At 68.8% G+C, this 19,231-nt stretch overlaps 1 protein-coding gene across 1 annotated transcript; it reads left to right on the top strand.

Moving 5' to 3' along the window:
• Window positions 1-1,988: 1,988 nt before the first annotated feature.
• On the top strand, window positions 1,989-17,632 carry LOC135313647 (deleted in malignant brain tumors 1 protein-like). Its single transcript, XM_064453281.1, has 21 exons — window positions 1,989-2,442; window positions 2,534-2,851; window positions 2,928-3,233; window positions 3,310-3,630; window positions 3,810-4,118; window positions 4,197-4,505; window positions 4,603-4,980; window positions 5,063-5,206; window positions 5,326-5,421; window positions 13,294-13,614; window positions 13,706-14,023; window positions 14,100-14,405; window positions 14,482-14,802; window positions 14,982-15,290; window positions 15,369-15,677; window positions 15,775-16,152; window positions 16,235-16,382; window positions 16,508-16,593; window positions 16,815-16,898; window positions 17,203-17,337; window positions 17,517-17,632. Exons 1-21 carry the CDS (start codon window positions 1,989-1,991, stop codon window positions 17,630-17,632), a joined length of 5,466 nt encoding a protein of 1,821 aa, XP_064309351.1.
• The last annotated feature ends 1,599 nt before the right edge of the window (window positions 17,633-19,231 follow it).

Here is a 19,231-nt window from a genome sequence, read left to right as displayed (position 1 = left end):
TGTCACTCTCACTGCTCTCATCGTTTCATGGCTGTGGCATCCCTCCAGCTTCCTTGCGGGACGATGGTTCCTTCTCGTGTCGGTCCTTGAAGTTTCTCAGCCCGTGACCCTTGAATTCCTTTCACGAGCTGCCTCCCTGAGTCGCCTCTATTTCTCAGGATGTGGGTTTAGGTTAATAACGGCTCACGCTGCAGGTTTAACCCTTGACTTATTTACACCACCTACAGCTTCATGCTCACCTCCCAGCTTGCTCCGAGCCTTCCTGACGATGGTCAGGCGGGTGCAGGGGCTGCTGATGGACAGGTTCTCCCCGAGAGAGGAGCCCACTTCTTGGTACCGGAGGAACTCCTGGACCACGTGCTTTCTCTATTTCTGCTTGTACTCTGCGCCGACGAGAAGCAGAGTCAGCCCCAAGCACGGCCGCGCTCCCAAGGAGCCCCTAACCAGCCCGACCGCGCGCCCGACACACCAACGGGACACTTGTTTCACCGCTCAGGGCCTCCCCAGGCCATGTGTACGTACAGCCCAAGGCGGCGGCGGCAGCGGCGGCAGTTGCCGACCCTCCTTGGTTGGGACATGAACGTCGCGGGTGACGCCGACGTCGGGGTCGGCCCCACGAGCCGTCCCGGGGTGGGACGGGGCCCTTGGCAGGTGGCGGGTCCCCGGCCCCTCGCGGAGGCTGGCGGCACGTGGCGCTGCTGCCCACGCTGCCTGCAGGCGTGCCCCCGCAGCCCCCGCAGGGAGGAGGCCGTTCCCCCCGCGCGCCCGCCATGCCGCCAACGGCCGCCACCGCGCGCGGCCCCCGCGGCCGCCTGCGTCTCCGGCTGCCGCCACGCCGGCCTCCGGCAGCTCGCTGGGCCCTCCCGCCGCCGCCACCACTCGGGGCCGTCACCGCGCCTTTGGGCGCCTTTGCCCGGGCTTGCACATCTGCAGCCTTTCCACGCACAGCCGCCTGCCACGACGCCTCCTCCTCGCCCTGCTCCGTGTCCCACCGCCGGCCGCGCCGCGGCCGCCAGCGCCGCCCAGCCCTGGCAGAGCCCGCCAGGGCCCGCGCCCGTGCCAGGCTCGGCCCCCTCCTCATCCTCGCACGCGGCCGAGCCCTGGCGGCCGCTCCGGCTCCCTTCCAGCCCCCGCGCCCGCCGCTTCTTGCGGGCGCTTGGTCCCGGCTTAGCCGGGCGCGATCCCCTCCCCCCGGCACCGGGTCGGCTCCGTGCCCCCTCGGCGGCGTCACCGCGGGAGGTGCTGACGCGCCAAAGCACGGCGCTGTCGGTAGCGCTGCAGGTGGCCGGGGAGCCGCGTGCGGTCGATGCCGAGGGCAGGTCCCCGCTTTGGGGGAAACCGCCTCCTTCCTGCCGGCGCCGCGAGGCGAGCGCGGGGGCACACCTGCAGGCAGTGCGGGCAGCACCGCCATGTGCCGCCGGCCTGCGCGAGGTGCCGGGGATGCGCCGCCTGCGGCCGCGGCGCTCAGCCTGGCGCCGCCTTTCGCCTCGGTGCCCCGCTGGGGTCTCCAGGCACCCGCGGGGAGGGCGGCACCCCAAGGACGGGTGCCGGCGTGCCGGGCTCTTTGGCCTTTGCCCCGTGCCGGCGCCGAGGGCGGCCCCGTGGAGCCTTTGCTGGAGTTTTGGGGCGAGCCCTGTCGCCATCAGGACTGGGCTCTTGCCGCGGCTCTGGCAGCAGGGACAGCCCCGCGGGGGCACACGGGTGGGAAGGGCCCCCGCGCCTCATGCCGGTGGCAGGTGCCTCGCGGGGGGGCTGGCTCCCCTCGGGGGCACCTGGGCGCCGACCCTCCGTGGGGAGGAGTGTGACGCCAGAAGCGGAGCTGAGCCTCATATTTGGGCACAGAGCACGTTATTGGAGGCCGGGGCCCCGCCAGCCGGGAGATAACCCGCCTGATAACGTCTCAAAAGGTGCTGCCGCCCCCATTGGCTCCCAGCTGTGGGGCTGCCTATATATGAGCCGCCCCGCGCCGGGGGGTCCGGGACGGCAGCATGGTGCCCATCGGGGCGTTGGGGCTGCTCTTGTGCGTGCAGCTGTGCCGGGCTGAGCTCCAAGGCACGGGGGCAGCCGTGGGGGCACACACCACCCCCCAGCCCTCGCCCGGCCTCGGCACCCTCCTCACCGCAGGCGCCGAGGAGCTGCGGCTGGTGGGCGGTGGCGGGCGCTGCGCCGGGAGGGTGGAGGTCAAGCACGACGGCGAGTGGGGCTCCGTCTGCACCTACGACTATATTCCTCATGGCAACTGGGGCGCCGTGGTGTGCCGGCAGCTGGGCTGTGGTGCAGTGGCCAAGGCGTCCCCCTACGCCCCATTCGGGCAGGGCACCGGCCGGATTTGGCTCCAGCTCTGGTGCAGGGGCGGTGAAGAGAAGCTGGAGGACTGTTTACATTTTGGCTGGGGACAGCACTATTGCGGCCATGAGTGGGACATCGGGGTGACCTGTGCAGGTGAGCTGGGGGTGCTGGCGGTGCTGGGACAGCCACAGTGTGCTGGGGCATCCCCCGGCAGGGCTGAGGCCGTGCTGGTGCCCCCGTGCAGAGGCGGTGGAGCTGCGGCTGGTGGGCGGCGGAGGTCCCTGCGCCGGGAGGGTGGAGGTGAAGCTGCGGGGCCAATGGGGATCGGTGTTGGACCACAACTGGGACAAGGAAGATGCCAAGGTGGTGTGCCAGCAGCTGGGCTGTGGATCTGCCATCAGTGCAGAATTCGCCAGCACACGCTTTGGCCAAGGGTCCGGTCCCATCAGCCTGGCTGTTGTCAACTGCCGTGGGAACGAAACAGCCATCTGGGAATGCGACATCCATGGCTGGGGACCCTACAGAAACTTTCACAACTACGACGTCGCTGTCACCTGCCAAAGTAGGAGCCGTGGGGTGGGGGGGGGGCACACCCATCCCGGCACATCCCTGACCGTTGACCCCCATGTCTCTCCCAGCGGGGTTTGCCCGGCTGGTCGGCGGCGACAGCGCCTGTGCCGGGCGGCTGGAGGTGCGGCAGGGCCAAACGTGGAGCAGCGTCTGCGAGGACCACGTGGACATCAAGGCGGCCCAGGTGGTCTGCCGGGAGCTGGGCTGCGGCGCGGTGCTGGCCGTCCCCGGCACCGGCCGCTTTCAGGAGGGAACGGGGTCGCTCTGGCAGGAGGGGTTTGAGTGCACGGGCACCGAGCCCTTCCTCGCCGCCTGTGCCCGGCGGCCGCTCCACGCACAGGGCTGCAGCGGCCACGCCGCCATCATCTGCTCCCGTAAGCAGGGGGATGCTGGGGGGTGTTGGGGGGCGTCCCCGCACCGTCGCCCCCCACAACGCTCTGTCTTCTGCAGCCTACACGCGTTTCCGTCTGGCGAACAGCAGCTCGGGCTGCTCCGGGCGGGTGGAGGTGGAGGTGGGGGGCACGTGGGGGTCCGTCTGCGCCACCGGCTGGGACCTGCCCGACACCCACGTCCTCTGCCACCACCTCGGCTGCGGCACCGCCGCCGCCACCGCCGTGCCCCAGGGAGGCTCCCTCGGCAGCGGGGACGGGCCGCTGTGGCAGGACACCTTCCGCTGCAGCGGGACCGAGCGGCACCCAGGCGAGTGCCCCACCACGGTGCTGGGGGAGCCCCCCTGCCCCGCCGGCCTCGCCGCCACCATCAACTGCTCAGGTCGGTATGGCACCCGCCGCAAAATCCCTCACAGGCCTTTTGGGACCCCTAAGAGCTGGGCGCAGAGGGCACAGGGCCATGCTGGGGAGAGGGGAGGGCTGAAGCAGGGTCCCGCCACCCCGTCAGGGCCCCAACGGTGCTGGTGCTGCGGCCCCTCGGCACACTCGGGGACGTTGCAGGCACTGTGGAGCCCCTGCGGCTGGTGGAGGGGGAGAGCCGGTGCGACGGGCGGCTGGAGGTCTCCGCCAGCCCCGGGGCCTGGGCCCGCATGCCGGCGGGGCTCTGGGATGCCCGCGGTGCCAGCGTGGTGTGCCGGCAGCTGGGCTGCGGCGCGCCGGAGAAGGTCTACGCCGTGGCGGGCTCGGGCGCGGCAGGGCCACAAGGGCTGCGCTGTGCCGGCACCGAGGACAACCTGGCCCAGTGCAACATCTCGCGCACGGCCGCCACGCCGACCGGCAGTCGCGACGAGGTGGTCGTCGTCTGCTCAGGTGAGTGTCCCGGGAAGGGCTGGGGGGTGCCGGCACCGCCAGCGGCCGCCCCAGCCCGCTCCCCTGCGTGCCCCGCAGGCAGCCGGCGCGTGAGGCTGGCGGGCGGCCCCGGGCGCTGCGCCGGGCGGGTGGAGGTCTACGCCAACGGCACCTGGGCCACCGTCTGCCAGGAGAGCTGGGACCTGGCGGACGCCACCGTCGTCTGCCGCCAGCTGGGCTGCGGAACCGCGCTGGAGGCACCCGCATCGCCTCCCGTCGGTCCCGGCACGGGGCCGCTGTGGCCGCACGCCGCTGCCTGCGCCGGCAACGAGGCGTCTCTCTGGGATTGCCCGGCCTCGGCACAGCACGGCTGCCAGCGTGGTGGCGGGGCGGGAGCCGTCTGCTCAGGTCAGTGCTGTGCGCCCCAGCTCGGGGACAGGGGGACCAGACCCCGGGGGGTGCCTGGCCCAGCCGTGCCATGACCCCCCTCTGCACCCCCTCGCAGAGCACCTCTCCCTGCGCCTGGTGGGCGGCGGCAGCCCCTGCAGCGGGCACCTGGAGGTGTTCTACAACAACACCTGGGGCCGCGTCTGCGCCGAAGGCACCACCTCCGCTACTGCGGCCGTTGTGTGCCGGCAGCTGGGCTGCGGGGAGACGGGGACTCTGGAGGACACCCCCGCCCTTGCCCTTGCCTGGCTGGCCTGGGTGGGCTGCAAGGAGGGGGCCGCATCGCTCTGGCGCTGCCCCTCGGCACCCTGGCACCTGCAGAATTGCAGCGACGGCAGGGGCGCCCGCATCACTTGTGACAAGGACACGGACAGCACAAGCGGGACGCCCACCCCGGCCCCGGGGAGCCGCTGCCCCAACGGTGCCACTTGCACAGGTAGCTCTGCCCGTGCCGGCAGCCCCCCGCGCCGGGCTGGCCGCAGTCCCCCTCCTCACGCCCCCGCCCCATCTCCCCCCAGCTCTCCCCAGCACCAGCAGCCCGGCAGCAGCAGTGGGGACCGTGCCGGTGTCCACGGTGCTGTGTGCGCTCCTGGGGACGCTGCTGTGCCTGGCCCTGGGCGCCCTGGCCGTGCAGGCGTACCGTGCCCGTGCTGGGCGCCGAGGTGAGTGCTTGCGGGTCCTGGGGCTCCTCCACCGTGGGGTGGATCCATGGGCGGGCGGCGGCTGACCCCGCTGCCACCCTCCGTCCTCACGCCCTGCGTGAGCGCTCCCCACATTTCAGGCCTCGGCAGAGCCGCGGACGCTCTCTCCGATGCCGTCTACGAGGAGCTGGACTACACCGTGCTGCCGGACTACCAGGAGGTGCCCAGTCGCTCAGGTCGGTGCAGCCCCCCGCCGTGCCCGGCAGCTCTCCCCAGACGGTGGGGGCTCTGCCCCACGGCCCCACCGCAGCACCGGCTCCCGGTACTGCAGCGCTGGCCCGGCCCCGAGGCACGGGGGTGTCCCCCGGTCCCACTGCGGCCCCGCTCTGCGGCGAGGGGCCGTGCTGCCCATGGTGCCGGCTCCGCTCGCCCCCAACGCTCCGTCCTGCCCCACCAGGCTCCCTCTCGGAGGGCTCGGGGAAGAAGCTGCCGTATTACACCGGGGACAGCATGGAGGAGAGAGACCCCGAGGCAGCCCCAGGTAGGGCCAGGGCAGGCACAGGCATGGCGGGGAGCCCCGCGGAGAGGGGCCACGGCCAGGCACTGGGGAGCTCAGGGGACACGGCCCCCCTCTCCTGGGCAAGCCCAGCTCAGCTCTGGCTCTCCTTTGCGTGCAGCAAAGCATCACCTTTCCCTGCTGATTAACCCCCGGGGCGGCTCTGGCTCAGAGCCTGCAGCCCCGGCGCCACCAGCACAGCCCCAGCGGCGTGGCCGGAGGGGGGGGGCACAGCCAGACCCCTGCCACGGCCTCCGCCTCACCCCCGTCCCCCCGTGCCTGTCCCAGACTCCCCTGCCCAGCACAGACCCCACGACGGCTATGATGATGCCGCGGACGTGCCGCAAGAGCCCCCCGCTCCCGGCGCTGGGGACATCTCCGAGGGGGGAGCACAGAGCAGCTGGGGCCGTCTCCCACCCACAGGTAAGAGGGGCCACGGCCGCCCGGTGCCCTGCAGAGCCACCTGCGGCGGGGCCGGGCTGCGGTGGCGGGCAGGGAGCAGGCAGCAAGTCCAGGGGGGCTGGGGCAAGACCCCAGCCCGCGCCTGGCACGAGGGACACGAAGCAGCCCCCCTAAGGCACCGGCCTTTGCTCTCCCCTAAGGTGGGAGCTGCCTCCCCACAAGTCCCCCACGAGACACAAGGGAGCCCCCGGCACAGCCACCGGGGGACACAGACTACGACGACGTTGCCATCGGCACCCCGGGGACGTCGCTGTGAGGATGCCCGCCCCACCCCGCAGGAGTCCCTGGGGACACGCGTGCAGGGTGCTGGGGCTCCGTCCCCAACGAGGGATGGCCCTGGACACAGGGGGCACCTCTCCCTGACCGGCACCGCAGCCCAGCAGCAAAACAGACGCCGGCTCCCTCCCACGAGCATCCAGCAGGGACTGCTGCTTTTTTTAGTTCACTCTGAATTTCTGTGTTTGTCTATAAAACCCCAAACTGGCTGCAGGCTCACTTGCAGGGCTGGCACCTCACTCCCGGGTACATGAGCCACCCCGCAGGGCAGGACCCTCACCCACAGACACCTTTGGTGGCCACGGCGGGGACGGGGACGGGGGGAGCACGGGGAAGGGCACAGGGGGATTCCTGGCACTGGCCCCAGGGCCTTCATTTGCCACCGGCCAACAGCCACACAACTGTTCCCGGCGACACGCGGGGGGCACTGGGAGCGGGAAGGGCCGGCCCGGCTCTGCCCCAACCCCCAGCACATGCAGGCAGGACCTCCTCCCCTCTCCCCCCACGCATGGGGCACAGCCAGAGCCAGGGCGGCTTCCTCCCGCCTTCAGCAGCACCGAGCCCTGGGCTAGAAATGGCTCCGCTTCTGGCAAGGACCTCTCGTAAAGGCGGGAGCGCCCGCCTTTGGCTCAGCGCCCAGCGCCCGTCTCTTACCGGAGCACCCGCAGGCGGCTGCCCGGGTGCCGCAGAGCGGGGAGAGGCGGGGGTGCAGCTCCTCCTGCCGCCGCTCTGCGAGGGGACGGGGACGCGCACTGGCTCCAGAGGCACCGGAGCTGCAGGGGGACGGAGCCCGGCGGGCACGGGCACTCCTCACCGCACCTGGGAGCTCCCGGCTTCGACGCCGGCGCACAACCTGCCCCCGAGCAGCGCTCGCCACCAGCTCGCGGCAGGTCTCCGCGGCTGGGACCTCCGCGCCTTGGGGGACGCAAAGGATCACGAGCGTTACTGCTGGGGTTGTCCAGCCGAGAATAGAACTCCTTCACGCCGGGCGGCAGGACTCTCTCCGGCGCCGGGTGCACGGGGGATCTCTCCTCCCGGCACGCGCGCCTACTGGCGTCCAGTGGTGACGTTCCTACGTGACGGTTAACACACCGCCCTCTCTAATCCATAACCATCGCACCTAATCTACCCGTACGTTTCCGACACAGACGGGCCTCAGCAGCCCTGCTGCGTGCGCTCAGTTAGCGTTACAGCGACTAGCGGCACACTCACAGTAACCACTCTTAGATTTGGCGAAGCTGTTTATTTACATCTTCCGTCACACTGGCAATGTGAATACCGCAATGCTCCTTATCCAGTTCCAAACACCCGCGTAGGCCCCTTTCCTCGGCCGGTAACAGACCAAAGGCCAAACCCTGTGGTGCGGGCAGGTCACTGGTTGCTTGCACCTGCCTATTCGCCACACGCCAACCTCGTGCCGTGGCGTCACCCAAACTACCCACCCGCCACGGTCGGTTTGCTCCGAGCAACGCTGGGCTCTCCCAAGCCACCATCGCGGGGGCTGACATCGAGCCCGTCGCCCATCCCGCCCCCGCCGCTGTTGACGGGCCGTGCCACGGGCCTACCTTTACCTCTCTGTTGAGTTTTCCCCGTCACTGAGGGGTAACGCGATTCTTTTCCCCAGCGGGCACCGTGTCAACGCCCCTGACGTATCCGATGGTTCGGAATGGCAAAGGACAGTGTCCTGTGCCGGCAGCAAGGGCATTCCCAGCGCAGTATTTAGCCACTTCCCACTGGATTGTGGTTCCATCGGGAAAACGAGACGAAGATCAGGTCGATTGTAGGATACGGGCATTTACTAAAGGCATCTCCTGCAGAGTCAAAATGCCCCCTTCTATTGACTTGCTACTTGAGTGCGGGATGGGTAGATGAGCAGAAATACTTGAGATGTTTTGTAACCTTGCAAAACCCTGAGCTAGTCTGAAGAACAAATTGGCCTCTAATCCTCCCCTTTCTGCTACCGTCATGACAGTCATGAGAATTTTGGAGAGGAGGTATTTGCATTTAGAAATTTCACACTATTTAGACCTTCATCAAAGCCATAAACAGAATTGCCGTAACTCCACGTAGGGCTATGCCTTGTGCGCAAGCGAAATCCACATGAGCGATGCCCTGACCCCAGGGACAATCCACAAATCATCCCTTTTAACTCTCAGCCACAAAGGCCTTTCGTTCCGTTTCCCCACGGCCCACTTATCCCAACAGGGAGTCCTTTCTTAATGCCCGTGTGACGGATCCGCGGCCCTACTCCGTCAAGCCGGGCGGCCGTACATGTAGTCAGGAGGACTTGAGAGGCTCCTTTCCAATGCTCTTTCAGAGGCTGGTCCTTCCAAGGCCTTAGACAGAGCCCCTCTCCTGCCTGAAATTCCCGCATACCTTAGGCAGTACCCAAGCCTAAAGGTGTTCTCAGCTGTAGATACCTGTTAAGAGAAGACAACGCCTTCCCGAGAGGAATCACGTCTTCTCTAAGATACTGTGTCCCTAGTCATGCTAGAGACCCTGGCTGATGATTTATGCTTTCAGCAGGCCTCCCACACACCGTTTCAAAAGGCCTGACTCTCCTCTGCCCCTCGGTGCCGTCCTTGCCCTCAGCAACGCTAACGGGAGAGCAGCTGGCCATTTTAACTCTGCCTCCTGACAGGTTTTATTCCCTTTGCCGCCTTCCCGTTCTTTGAGTCATTCTTTCCGCTTTCCCACGAGGCTGCGGCCTCCGCAGCGGACGTAAATCCCACTGTATTTCTCATGTTCTTACAGGCGACTGAAGGCGTTTTGTCACAAGGTGGGCTCCTCACTCGGAGGACGTTCCCGTCGGAATCCCACAACGGGGGATTATTTCTAGCAATAAGCCTTCACCTACTTCTCTAGCCCCATTGGTGCGACAGGGAAAGGCTTCTCTGCCCATCCACAAAACGTTCCCACCCCTACCAAGAAACACCGATGCCCACTCTGCCTGGGGACTTCTCAAAAGCCTGTTTGCCAGCCACCGCCACGAGTATTTCCTCTCTTGGTTTTCCCAAGTGGACGACTAGCTTGGCTTCAAGGACTGGTTTGCTGGCAGATTTCACACCTCTTGGTACGACCCTTAGCTCTATTTCCCATCCCTGCACTTCAAGTGTGGACCTTAGCATTGTCCAGAAGAGCTTCCACCCGCTAACGTGTCCCTCTATGGTCTTTGTCCATCACCTCTCTCTTCACGCTTGAAGGTGCTCCTGCTCGATCCTCTCCTCTCATCCACCAGCCTTCCCTGCCCTTCTCTGCCTTCAGCAGTTCAACCCCACTTCCCTAGTAGGGGTTCTAAACCCTTTCTCCCTTCTAGTTTAGTAGGGCGTTGTTTTCGTCTTACCGGCTGCGCTCCAGGGTCCAATGTGATGCTTACGGGCTCAGCAGCGCCAGGTCGTCCTGGGATCCCGGAGGCCCCGGCCGGGGGGTTCCCGCACTCCGTGCGTCTGCCCGAGTTATTTCATGTACCGGAGTCTCTTGCACTTCTTCCTGTAACACAAACACCTGCGCTTCCAGGGCTTTTTCTTCCGCTAGCTGCACCTCCACATTGCCTTGCTCAAAAACAGTTTGGGCGTTGCGTTTGCTAAGTACATCTCTTCCCAACAGAGGCGTCGGGCAGTCGGGAACCTATAAACGTTTGTGAGCACAGGACTGCACGTCCCATTCCACACTCGCTTGGCTGGAAGAAAGGCCTTACCCCCTTTTTCCCTCCGGCCCCAATAATACCCATATTCTCTTGACTCAGTTTACCCCTGCAGGCATTTAACGCTGAACATGCCGCTCCTCTAGTTTTGATATTGATTTGGTTGATAACCCCCTGGATCGACCGATCGCCACAAAGCACAAAGCACAGCACGCTCAGCTCGCGCGCGCACCCCCCACCCCCCCACCCCCTATGGCTGTCACTGGGTGCAGACAAGCCCTTACGCTGGCACTTGGTGCCAACAAGCCTTCCCTTACGCTTACGGCCGGCACTCCGGCCGGCCCGTAACAGCGTGCACGCAAGCCTTCCCTCGGCAGGGAAGACCTTTGGCTGGCACGTGAGGCACTCACGCCAGCCAGCGCTTAATTCCGATGCCCTGCCGGGACGCCAAACCGGACCCTTTTTAAGGCTGCGACTCACCGACCGGTGCCAGGTGGGACTCGAACCCTCCAGCCCCAAAGTAACGCCTTCATAAATGCCAGGGCTCTTCCTTCGAACTCACCGGCTCAGGGGATCAGAGGATCTCCCCAAAAAGCCCTCGGTGGCGCCGCAGACCTCTAGATCCTCTAGCTCCCAGCAGCCTCAGAAGCAGAGTCCCGCCAGGGTCCCCAAACTGTCCCTGAAACCCAGGGATAAAGCTCCTGACCACCGGCTGTATTAAAGAGCCGGCATGACGCCACTCGGCGCCGGGTGCGTGGGGGACCTCTCCTCCCGGCACGCACACCTACGGGAGGCCATCTGTGACATTTACACGTGACAGGTAACACACCACCCTCTCTAATACATAACCATTGACCGGGCTGAGCATCCTCTTCTGCCGTTGGTCTCCATCTTCTCGCCTTAGATTTAAAATTACAGTGTGATCCGACTTCACTGCGCATGACCAAGAGGTGCTGGGGGGGAGGGGGGCGGACGTACTTCTTCCATCCCTCGGAGGAGCCGCTGAGCGCAATCTCCCCCCGCCGGAATCCCTTTTCCCCCAGCTCCTGTCACTCTCACTGCTCTCATCGTTTCATGGCTGTGGCATCCCTCCAGCTTCCTTGCGGGACGATGGTTCCTTCTCGTGTCGGTCCTTGAAGTTTCTCAGCCCGTGACCCTTGAATTCCTTTCACGAGCTGCCTCCCTGAGTCGCCTCTATTTCTCAGGATGTGGGTTTAGGTTAATAACGGCTCACGCTGCAGGTTTAACCCTTGACTTATTTACACCACCTGCAGCTTCATGCTCACCTCCCAGCTTGCTCCGAGCCTTCCTGACGATGGTCAGGCGGGTGCAGGGGCTGCTGATGGACAGGTTCTCCCCGAGAGAGGAGTCCACTTCTTGGTACCGGAGGAACTCCTGGACCACGTGCTTTCTCTATTTCTGCTTGTACTCTGCGCCGACGAGAAGCAGAGTCAGCCCCAAGCACAGCCGCGCTCCCAAGGAGCCCCTAACCAGCCCGACCGCGCGCCCGACACACCAACGGGACACTTGTTTCACCGCTCAGGGCCTCCCCAGGCCATGTGTACGTACAGCCCAAGGCGGCGGCGGCGGCGGCGGCAGTTGCCGACCCTCCTTGGCTGGGACATGAACATCGCGGGTGACGCCGACGTCGGGGTCGGCCCCACGAGCCGTCCCGGGGTGGGACGGGGCCCTTGGCAGGTGGCGGGTCCCCGGCCCCTCGCGGAGGCTGGCGGCACGTGGCGCTGCTGCCCACGCTGCCTGCAGGCGTGCCCCCGCAGCCCCCGCAGGGAGGAGGCCGTTCCCCCCGCGCGCCCGCCATGCCGCCAACGGCCGCCACCGCGCGCGGCCCCCGCGGCCGCCTGCGTCTCCGGCTGCCGCCGCGCCGGCCTCCGGCAGCTCGCTGGGCCCTCCCGCCGCCGCCACCACTCGGGGCCGTCACCGCGCCTTTGGGCGCCTTTGCCCGGGCTTGCACATCTGCAGCCTTTCCACGCACAGCCGCCTGCCACGACGCCTCCTCCTCGCCCTGCTCCGTGTCCCACCGCCGGCCGGGCCGCGGCCGCCAGCGCCGCCCAGCCCTGGCAGAGCCCGCCAGGGCCCGCGCCCGTGCCAGGCTCGGCCCCCTCCTCATCCTCGCACGCGGCCGAGCCCTGGCGGCCGCTCCGGCTCCCTTCCAGCCCCCGCGCCCGCCGCTTCTTGCGGACGCTTGGTCCCGGCTTAGCCGGGCGCGATCCCCTCCCCCCGGCACCGGGTCGGCTCCGTGCCCCCTCGGCGGCGTCACCGCGGGAGGTGCTGACGCGCCAAAGCACGGCGCTGTCGGTAGCGCTGCAGGTGGCCGGGGAGCCGCGTGCGGTCGATGCCGAGGGCAGGTCCCCGCTTTGGGGGAAACCGCCTCCTTCCTGCCGGCGCCGCGAGGCGAGCGCGGGGGCACACCTGCAGGCAGTGCGGGCAGCACCGCCATGTGCCGCCGGCCTGCGCGAGGTGCCGGGGATGCGCCGCCTGCGGCCGCGGCGCTCAGCCTGGCGCCGCCTTTCGCCTCGGTGCCCCGCTGGGGTCTCCAGGCACCCGCGGGGAGGGCGGCACCCCAAGGACGGGTGCCGGCGTGCCGGGCTCTTTGGCCTTTGCCCCGTGCCGGCGCCGAGGGCGGCCCCGTGGAGCCTTTGCTGGAGTTTTGGGGCGAGCCCTGTCGCCATCAGGACTGGGCTCTTGCCGCGGCTCTGGCAGCAGGGACAGCCCCGCGGGGGCACACGGGTGGGAAGGGCCCCCGCGCCTCATGCCGGTGGCAGGTGCCTCGCGGGGGGGCTGGCTCCCCTCGGGGGCACCTGGGCGCCGACCCTCCGTGGGGAGGAGTGTGACGCCAGAAGCGGAGCTGAGCCTCATATTTGGGCACAGAGCACGTTATTGGAGGCCGGGGCCCCGCCAGCCGGGAGATAACCCGCCTGATAACGTCTCAAAAGGTGCTGCCGCCCCCATTGGCTCCCAGCTGTGGGGCTGCCTATATATGAGCCGCCCCGCGCCGGGGGGTCCGGGACGGCAGCATGGTGCCCATCGGGGCGTTGGGGCTGCTCTTGTGTGTGCAGCTGTGCCGGGCTGAGCTCCAAGGCACGGGGGCAGCCATGGGGGCACACACCACCCCCCAGCCCTCGCCCGGCCTCGGCACCCTCCTCACCGCAGGCGCCGAGGAGCTGCGGCTGGTGGGCGGCGGCGGGCGCTGCGCCGGGAGGGTGGAGGTCAAGCACGACGGCGAGTGGGGCTCCGTCTGCGTCTACGACTTTGACTGGGAATGGAATTGGGGCGCTGTAGTGTGCCGGCAGCTGGGCTGTGGTGCGATGGTCAAGGCGTCCCCCTACGCCCCATTCGGGCAGGGCACCGGCCGGATTTGGCTCCAGCCCTTCTTCTGCCGGGGTACCGAGGAGAAGCTGCACCAATGTCGCAATTTTGGCTGGGGACAGCACTTTTGCGGCCATGAGTGGGACATCGGGGTGACCTGCGCAGGTGAGCTGGGGGTGCTGGCAGTGCTGGGACAGCCACAGTGTGCCGGGGCATCCCCCGGCAGGGCTGAGGCCGTGCTGGTGCCCCCGTGCAGAGGCGGTGGAGCTGCGGCTGGTGGGCGGCGGAGGTCCCTGCGCCGGGAGGGTGGAGGTGAAGCTGCGGGGCCAATGGGGATCGGTGGCGGACGGCGGCTGGAACAGCAGGAGTGCCGAGGTGGTGTGCCAGCAGCTGGGCTGTGGATCTGCCACCGGTGCCTATGTCGGCAGCACACACTTCGGCGAAGGGTCCGGTCCCGTCAACCTGGTTCTGCTCGACTGCGAGGGCAATGAGACCGTCCTCTGGGACTGCAAGATCCGTGGCTGGGGACCCTACAGAGGACCTCACAACTACGACGTCGCTGTCACCTGCCAAAGTAGGAGCCGTGCGGTGGGCGGGGGGCGCACCCATCCCGGCACATCCCTGACCGTTGACCCCCATGTCTCTCCCAGCGGGGTTTGCCCGGCTGGTCGGCGGCGACAGCGCCTGTGCCGGGCGGCTGGAGGTGCGGCAGGGCCGAACGTGGAGCAGCGTCTGCGAGGACCACGTGGACATCAAGGCGGCCCAGGTGGTCTGCCGGGAGCTGGGCTGCGGCGCGGTGCTGGCCGTCCCCGGCACCGGCCGCTTTCAGGAGGGAACGGGGTCGCTCTGGCAGGAGGGGTTTGAGTGCACGGGCACCGAGCCCTTCCTCGCCGCCTGTGCCCGGCGGCCGCTCCACGCACAGGGCTGCAGCGGCCACGCCGCCATCATCTGCTCCCGTAAGCAGGGGGATGCTGGGGGGTGTTGGGGGGCGTCCCCGCACCGTCGCCCCCCACAACGCTCTGTCTTCTGCAGCCTACACGCGTTTCCGTCTGGCGAACAGCAGCTCGGGCTGCTCCGGGCGGGTGGAGGTGGAGGTGGGGGGCACGTGGGGGTCCGTCTGCGCCACCAGCTGGGACCTGCCCGACACCCACGTCCTCTGCCACCACCTCGGCTGCGGCACCGCCGCCGCCACCGCCGTGCCCCAGGGAGGCTCCCTCGGCAGCGGGGACGGGCCGCTGTGGCAGGACACCTTCCGCTGCAGCGGGACCGAGCGGCACCCAGGCGAGTGCCTCAGCACGGTGCTGGGGGAGCCCCCCTGCCCCGCCGGCCTCGCCGCCACCATCAACTGCTCAGGTCGGTATGGCACCCGCCGCAAAATCCCTCACAGGCCTCTTGGGACCCCTAAGAGCTGGGCGCGGAGGGCACAGGGCCATGCTGGGGAGAGGGGAGGGCTGAAGCAGGGTCCCGCCACCCCGTCAGGGCCCCGACGGTGCTGGTGCTGCGGCCCCTCGGCACACTCGGGGACGTTGCAGGCACTGTGGAGCCCCTGCGGCTGGTGGAGGGGGAGAGCCGGTGCGACGGGCGGCTGGAGGTCTCCGCCAGCCCCGGGGCCTGGGCCCGCATGCCGGCGGGGGTCTGGGATGCCCGCGGTGCCAGCGTGGTGTGCCGGCAGCTGGGCTGCGGCGCGCCGGAGGAGGTCTACGCCGTGGCGGGCTCGGGCGCGGCAGGGCCACAAGGGCTGCGCTGTGCCGGCACCGAGGACAACCTGGCCCAGTGCAACGTCTCGCGCACGGCCGCCACGCCGACCGGCAGCCGCGACGAGGTGGTCATCGTCTGCTCAGGTGAGTGTCCCGGGAAGGGCTGGGGGGTGCCGGCACCGCCAGCGGCCGCCCCAGCCCGCTCCCCTGCGTGCCCCGCAGGCAGCCGGCGCGTGAGGCTGGCGGGCGGCCCCGGGCGCTGCGCCGGGCGGGTGGAGGTCTACGCCAACGGCACCTGGGCCACCGTCTGCCAGGAGAGCTGGGACCTGGCGGACGCCACCGTCGTCTGCCGCCAGCTGGGCTGCGGAACCGCGCTGGAGGCACCCGCATCGCCTCCCGTCGGTCCCGGCACGGGGCCGCTGTGGCCGCACGCCGCTGCCTGCGCCGGCAACGAGGCGTCTCTCTGGGATTGCCCGGCCTCGGCACAGCACGGCTGCCAGCGCGGTGGCGGGGCGGGAGCCGTCTGCTCAGGTCAGTGCTGTGCGCCCCAGCTCGGGGACAGGGGGACCAGACCCCGGGGGGTGCCTGGCCCAGCCGTGCCATGACCCCCCTCTGCGCCCCCTCGCAGAGCACCTCTCCCTGCGCCTGGTGGGCGGCGGCAGCCCCTGCAGCGGGCACCTGGAGGTGTTCTACAACAACACCTGGGGCCGCGTCTGCGCCGAAGGCACCACCTCCGCTACTGCGGCCGCTGTGTGCCGGCAGCTGGGCTGCGGGGAGACGGGGACTCTGGAGGACACCCCCGCCCTTGCCCTTGCCTGGCTGGCCTGGGTGGGCTGCAAGGAGGGGGCCGCATCGCTCTGGCGCTGCCCCTCGGCACCCTGGCACCTGCAGAATTGCAGCGACGGCAGGGGCGCCCACATCACTTGTGACAAGGACACGGACAGCACAAGCGGGACGCCCACCCCGGCCCCGGGGAGCCGCTGCCCCGACGGTGCCACTTGCACAGGTAGCTCTGCCCGTGCCGGCAGCCCCCCGTGCCGGGCTGGCCGCAGTCCCCCTCCTCACGCCCCCGCCCCATCTCCCCCCAGCTCTCCCCAGCACCAGCAGCCCGGCGGCAGCGGTGGGGACCGTGCCGGTGTCCACGGTGCTGTGTGCGCTCCTGGGGACGCTGCTGTGCCTGGCCCTGGGCGCCCTGGCCGTGCAGGCGTACCGTGCCCGTGCTGGGCGCCGAGGTGAGTGCTTGCGGGTCCTGGGGCTCCTCCACCGTGGGGTGGATCCATGGGCGGGCGGCGGCTGACCCCGCTGCCACCCTCCGTCCTCACGCCCTGCGTGAGCGCTCCCCACATTTCAGGCCTCGGCAGAGCCGCGGACGCTCTCTCCGATGCCGTCTACGAGGAGCTGGACTACACCGTGCTGCCGGACTACCAGGAGGTGCCCAGTCGCTCAGGTCGGTGCAGCCCCCCGCCGTGCCCGGCAGCTCTCCCCAGACGGTGGGGGCTCTGCCCCACGGCCCCACCGCAGCACCGGCTCCCGGTACTGCAGCGCTGGCCCGGCCCCGAGGCACGGGGGTGTCCCCCGGTCCCACTGCGGCCCCGCTCTGCGGCGAGGGGCCGTGCTGCCCATGGTGCCGGCTCCGCTCGCCCCCAACACTCCGTCCTGCCCCACCAGGCTCCCTCTCGGAGGGCTCGGGGAAGAAGCTGCCGTATTACACCGGGGACAGCATGGAGGAGAGAGACCCCGAGGCAGCCCCAGGTAGGGCCAGGGCAGGCACAGGCATGGCGGGGAGCCCCGCGGAGAGGGGCCGCGGCCAGGCACTGGGGAGCTGAGGGGACACGGCCCCCCTCTCCTGGGCAAGCCCAGCTCAGCTCTGGCTCTCCTTTGCGTGCAGCAAAGCATCACCTTTCCCTGCTGATTAACCCCCGGGGCGGCTCTGGCTCAGAGCCTGCAGCCCCGGCGCCACCAGCACAGCCCCAGCGGCGTGGCCGGAGGGGGGGGGGCACAGCCAGACCCCTGCCACGGCCTCCGCCTCACCCCCGTCCCCCCGTGCCTGTCCCAGACTCCCCTGCCCAGCACAGACCCCACGACGGCTATGATGATGCCGCGGACGTGCCGCAAGAGCCCCCCGCTCCCGGCGCTGGGGACGTCTCCGAGGGGGGAGCACAGAGCAGCTGGGGCCGTCTCCCACCCACAGGTAAGAGGGGCCACGGCCGCCCGGTGCCCTGCAGAGCCACCTGCGGCGGGGCCGGGCTGCGGTGGCGGGCAGGGAGCAGGCAGCAAGTCCAGGGGGGCTGGGGCAAGACCCCAGCCCGCGCCTGGCACGAGGGACACGAAGCAGCCCCCCTAAGGCACCGGCCTTTGCTCTCCCCTAAGGTGGGAGCTGCCTCCCCACAAGTCCCCCACGAGACACAAGGGAGCCCCCGGCACAGCCACCGGGGGACACAGACTACGACGACGTTGCCATCGGCACCCTGGGGACGTCGCTGTGAGGATGCCCGCCCCACCCCGCAGGAGTCCCTGGGGACACGCGTGCAGGGTGCTGGGGCTCCGTCCCCAACGAGGGATGGCCCTGGACACAGGGGGCACCTCTCCCTGACCGGCACCGCAGCCCAGCAGCAAAACAGACGCCGGCTCCCTCCCACGAGCATCCAGCAGGGACTGCTGCTTTTTTTAGTTCACTCTGAATTTCTGTGTTTGTCTATAAAACCCCAAACTGGCTGCAGGCTCACTTGCAGGGCTGGCACCTCGCTCCCGGGTACATGAGCCACCCCGCGGGGCGGGACCCTCACCCACAGACACATTTGGTGGCCACGGCGGGGACGGGGACGGGGGGAGCACGGGGAAGGGCACAGGGGGATTCCTGGCACCGGCCCCAGGGCCTTCATTTGCCACCGGCCAACAGCCACACAACTGTTCCCGGCGACATGCGTGGGGCACTGGGAGCGGGAAGGGCCGGCCCGGCTCTGCCCTGACCCCCAGCACATGCAGGCAGGACCTCCTCCCCTCTCCCCCCACGCATGGGGCACAGCCAGAGCCAGGGCGGCTTCCTCCCGCCTTCAGCAGCACCGAGCCCTGGGCTAGAAATGGCTCCACTTCTGGCAAGGACCTCTCGTAAAGGAGCGGAGCACCTTCCTGTCCCCTGGTCCCCCCACACCCGGCAGGACCCCGCGGTGGAAGGGCAGCCGGGCCATGGCCCCTGACTCCGGCGTGTCCTGCTCAAGGAGGTACCCGATCTTCACGTGCAGCTTCAGTGCCCGCAGGGCGGCCAGTTCCTGCAGCGCTTCCTCATTCAACTCGGACGTGCTCAGTCTTGAAAGAGAGGAAGAAAATCGGAAGAGCTCTTAAATGCACCCCCTGCTCTCCTGGGCGGTGGGACACTGACGCCCCCTTCCCTGTCCCCAGCATCCGACCCCAGGGTGCCGGGTGGCATGGGCGCGCCGGGGACGGAAGGGGGACCTGCCGGGCATCTTACCCCAAGGCCTTCAGCGGACAGGTGGGATGCCGCAGCTGCTGGCAGAGCTGCAGGACACCATCAGCTCCCAGCTCGTTGTCGCTCAGGTCCAGGCAGGTGAGCCGGGGGCTCTCCACCACCCGGGCAGCCAGGGCTCGGCAGCAGGCACCCGTCAGCCGGCAGCTCCCCAGCCTGCGCGACCAAGGCAAAGAGGGGTGCAGGCAGGGTCTGACCGGCGGCCGGTGAGCTGCGCCGGGAGGGAAGGAGGGAACGGCAGCCCCGGGGCCCCTTACCGCAGCGTCTGCAGCCGGCAGGCACGGTGCTGGAGCCCCTCGCACAGCAGCAGCACACCGGCGTCACGCAGCCCCTCGCTGAAGGACAGATCCAGCTCCTCCAGGCACGCGCTGGTGCCCAGCACGGCGGCCAGGTCCTCGCAGCAGGCACTGGTGAGGCGGGAGTACCACAGCCTGCCGGGGACCCGTGGGAAAAACCCTCAGAGCCAGCCCGAGGGCCCCCCGATTCCACCCACCACAGGCACGGTCCCCACCCCAGAGCCGCTGCCTTCAAGCTCATCCCCGTGGGAGAGCAGGACAGAGGGACGATGCCCCCCAGAGGGACTTTTCTGGGGTACCTCCCC

Source organism: Phalacrocorax carbo, chromosome 5 (assembly GCF_963921805.1).
Source record: "Phalacrocorax carbo chromosome 5, bPhaCar2.1, whole genome shotgun sequence".
Lineage (NCBI taxonomy): Eukaryota > Metazoa > Chordata > Aves > Suliformes > Phalacrocoracidae > Phalacrocorax > Phalacrocorax carbo.
Note: the sequence above shows the minus strand (reverse complement) of the source record. Positions and strands in the feature narration are given on the sequence as shown.

Excerpts from the sequence above, each read along its gene's own strand:
- LOC135313647 (XM_064453281.1), top strand. The coding sequence starts at position 1,989 with ATGGTGCCCATCGGGGCGTTGGGGCTGCTCTTGTGCGTGCAGCTGTGC. Across the intron at positions 4,981-5,062 it reads CAACGGTGCCACTTGCACAG|CTCTCCCCAGCACCAGCAGC; the intron begins GTAGCTCTGCCC and ends ATCTCCCCCCAG. Across the intron at positions 13,615-13,705 it reads CATCGGGGTGACCTGCGCAG|AGGCGGTGGAGCTGCGGCTG; the intron begins GTGAGCTGGGGG and ends GCCCCCGTGCAG.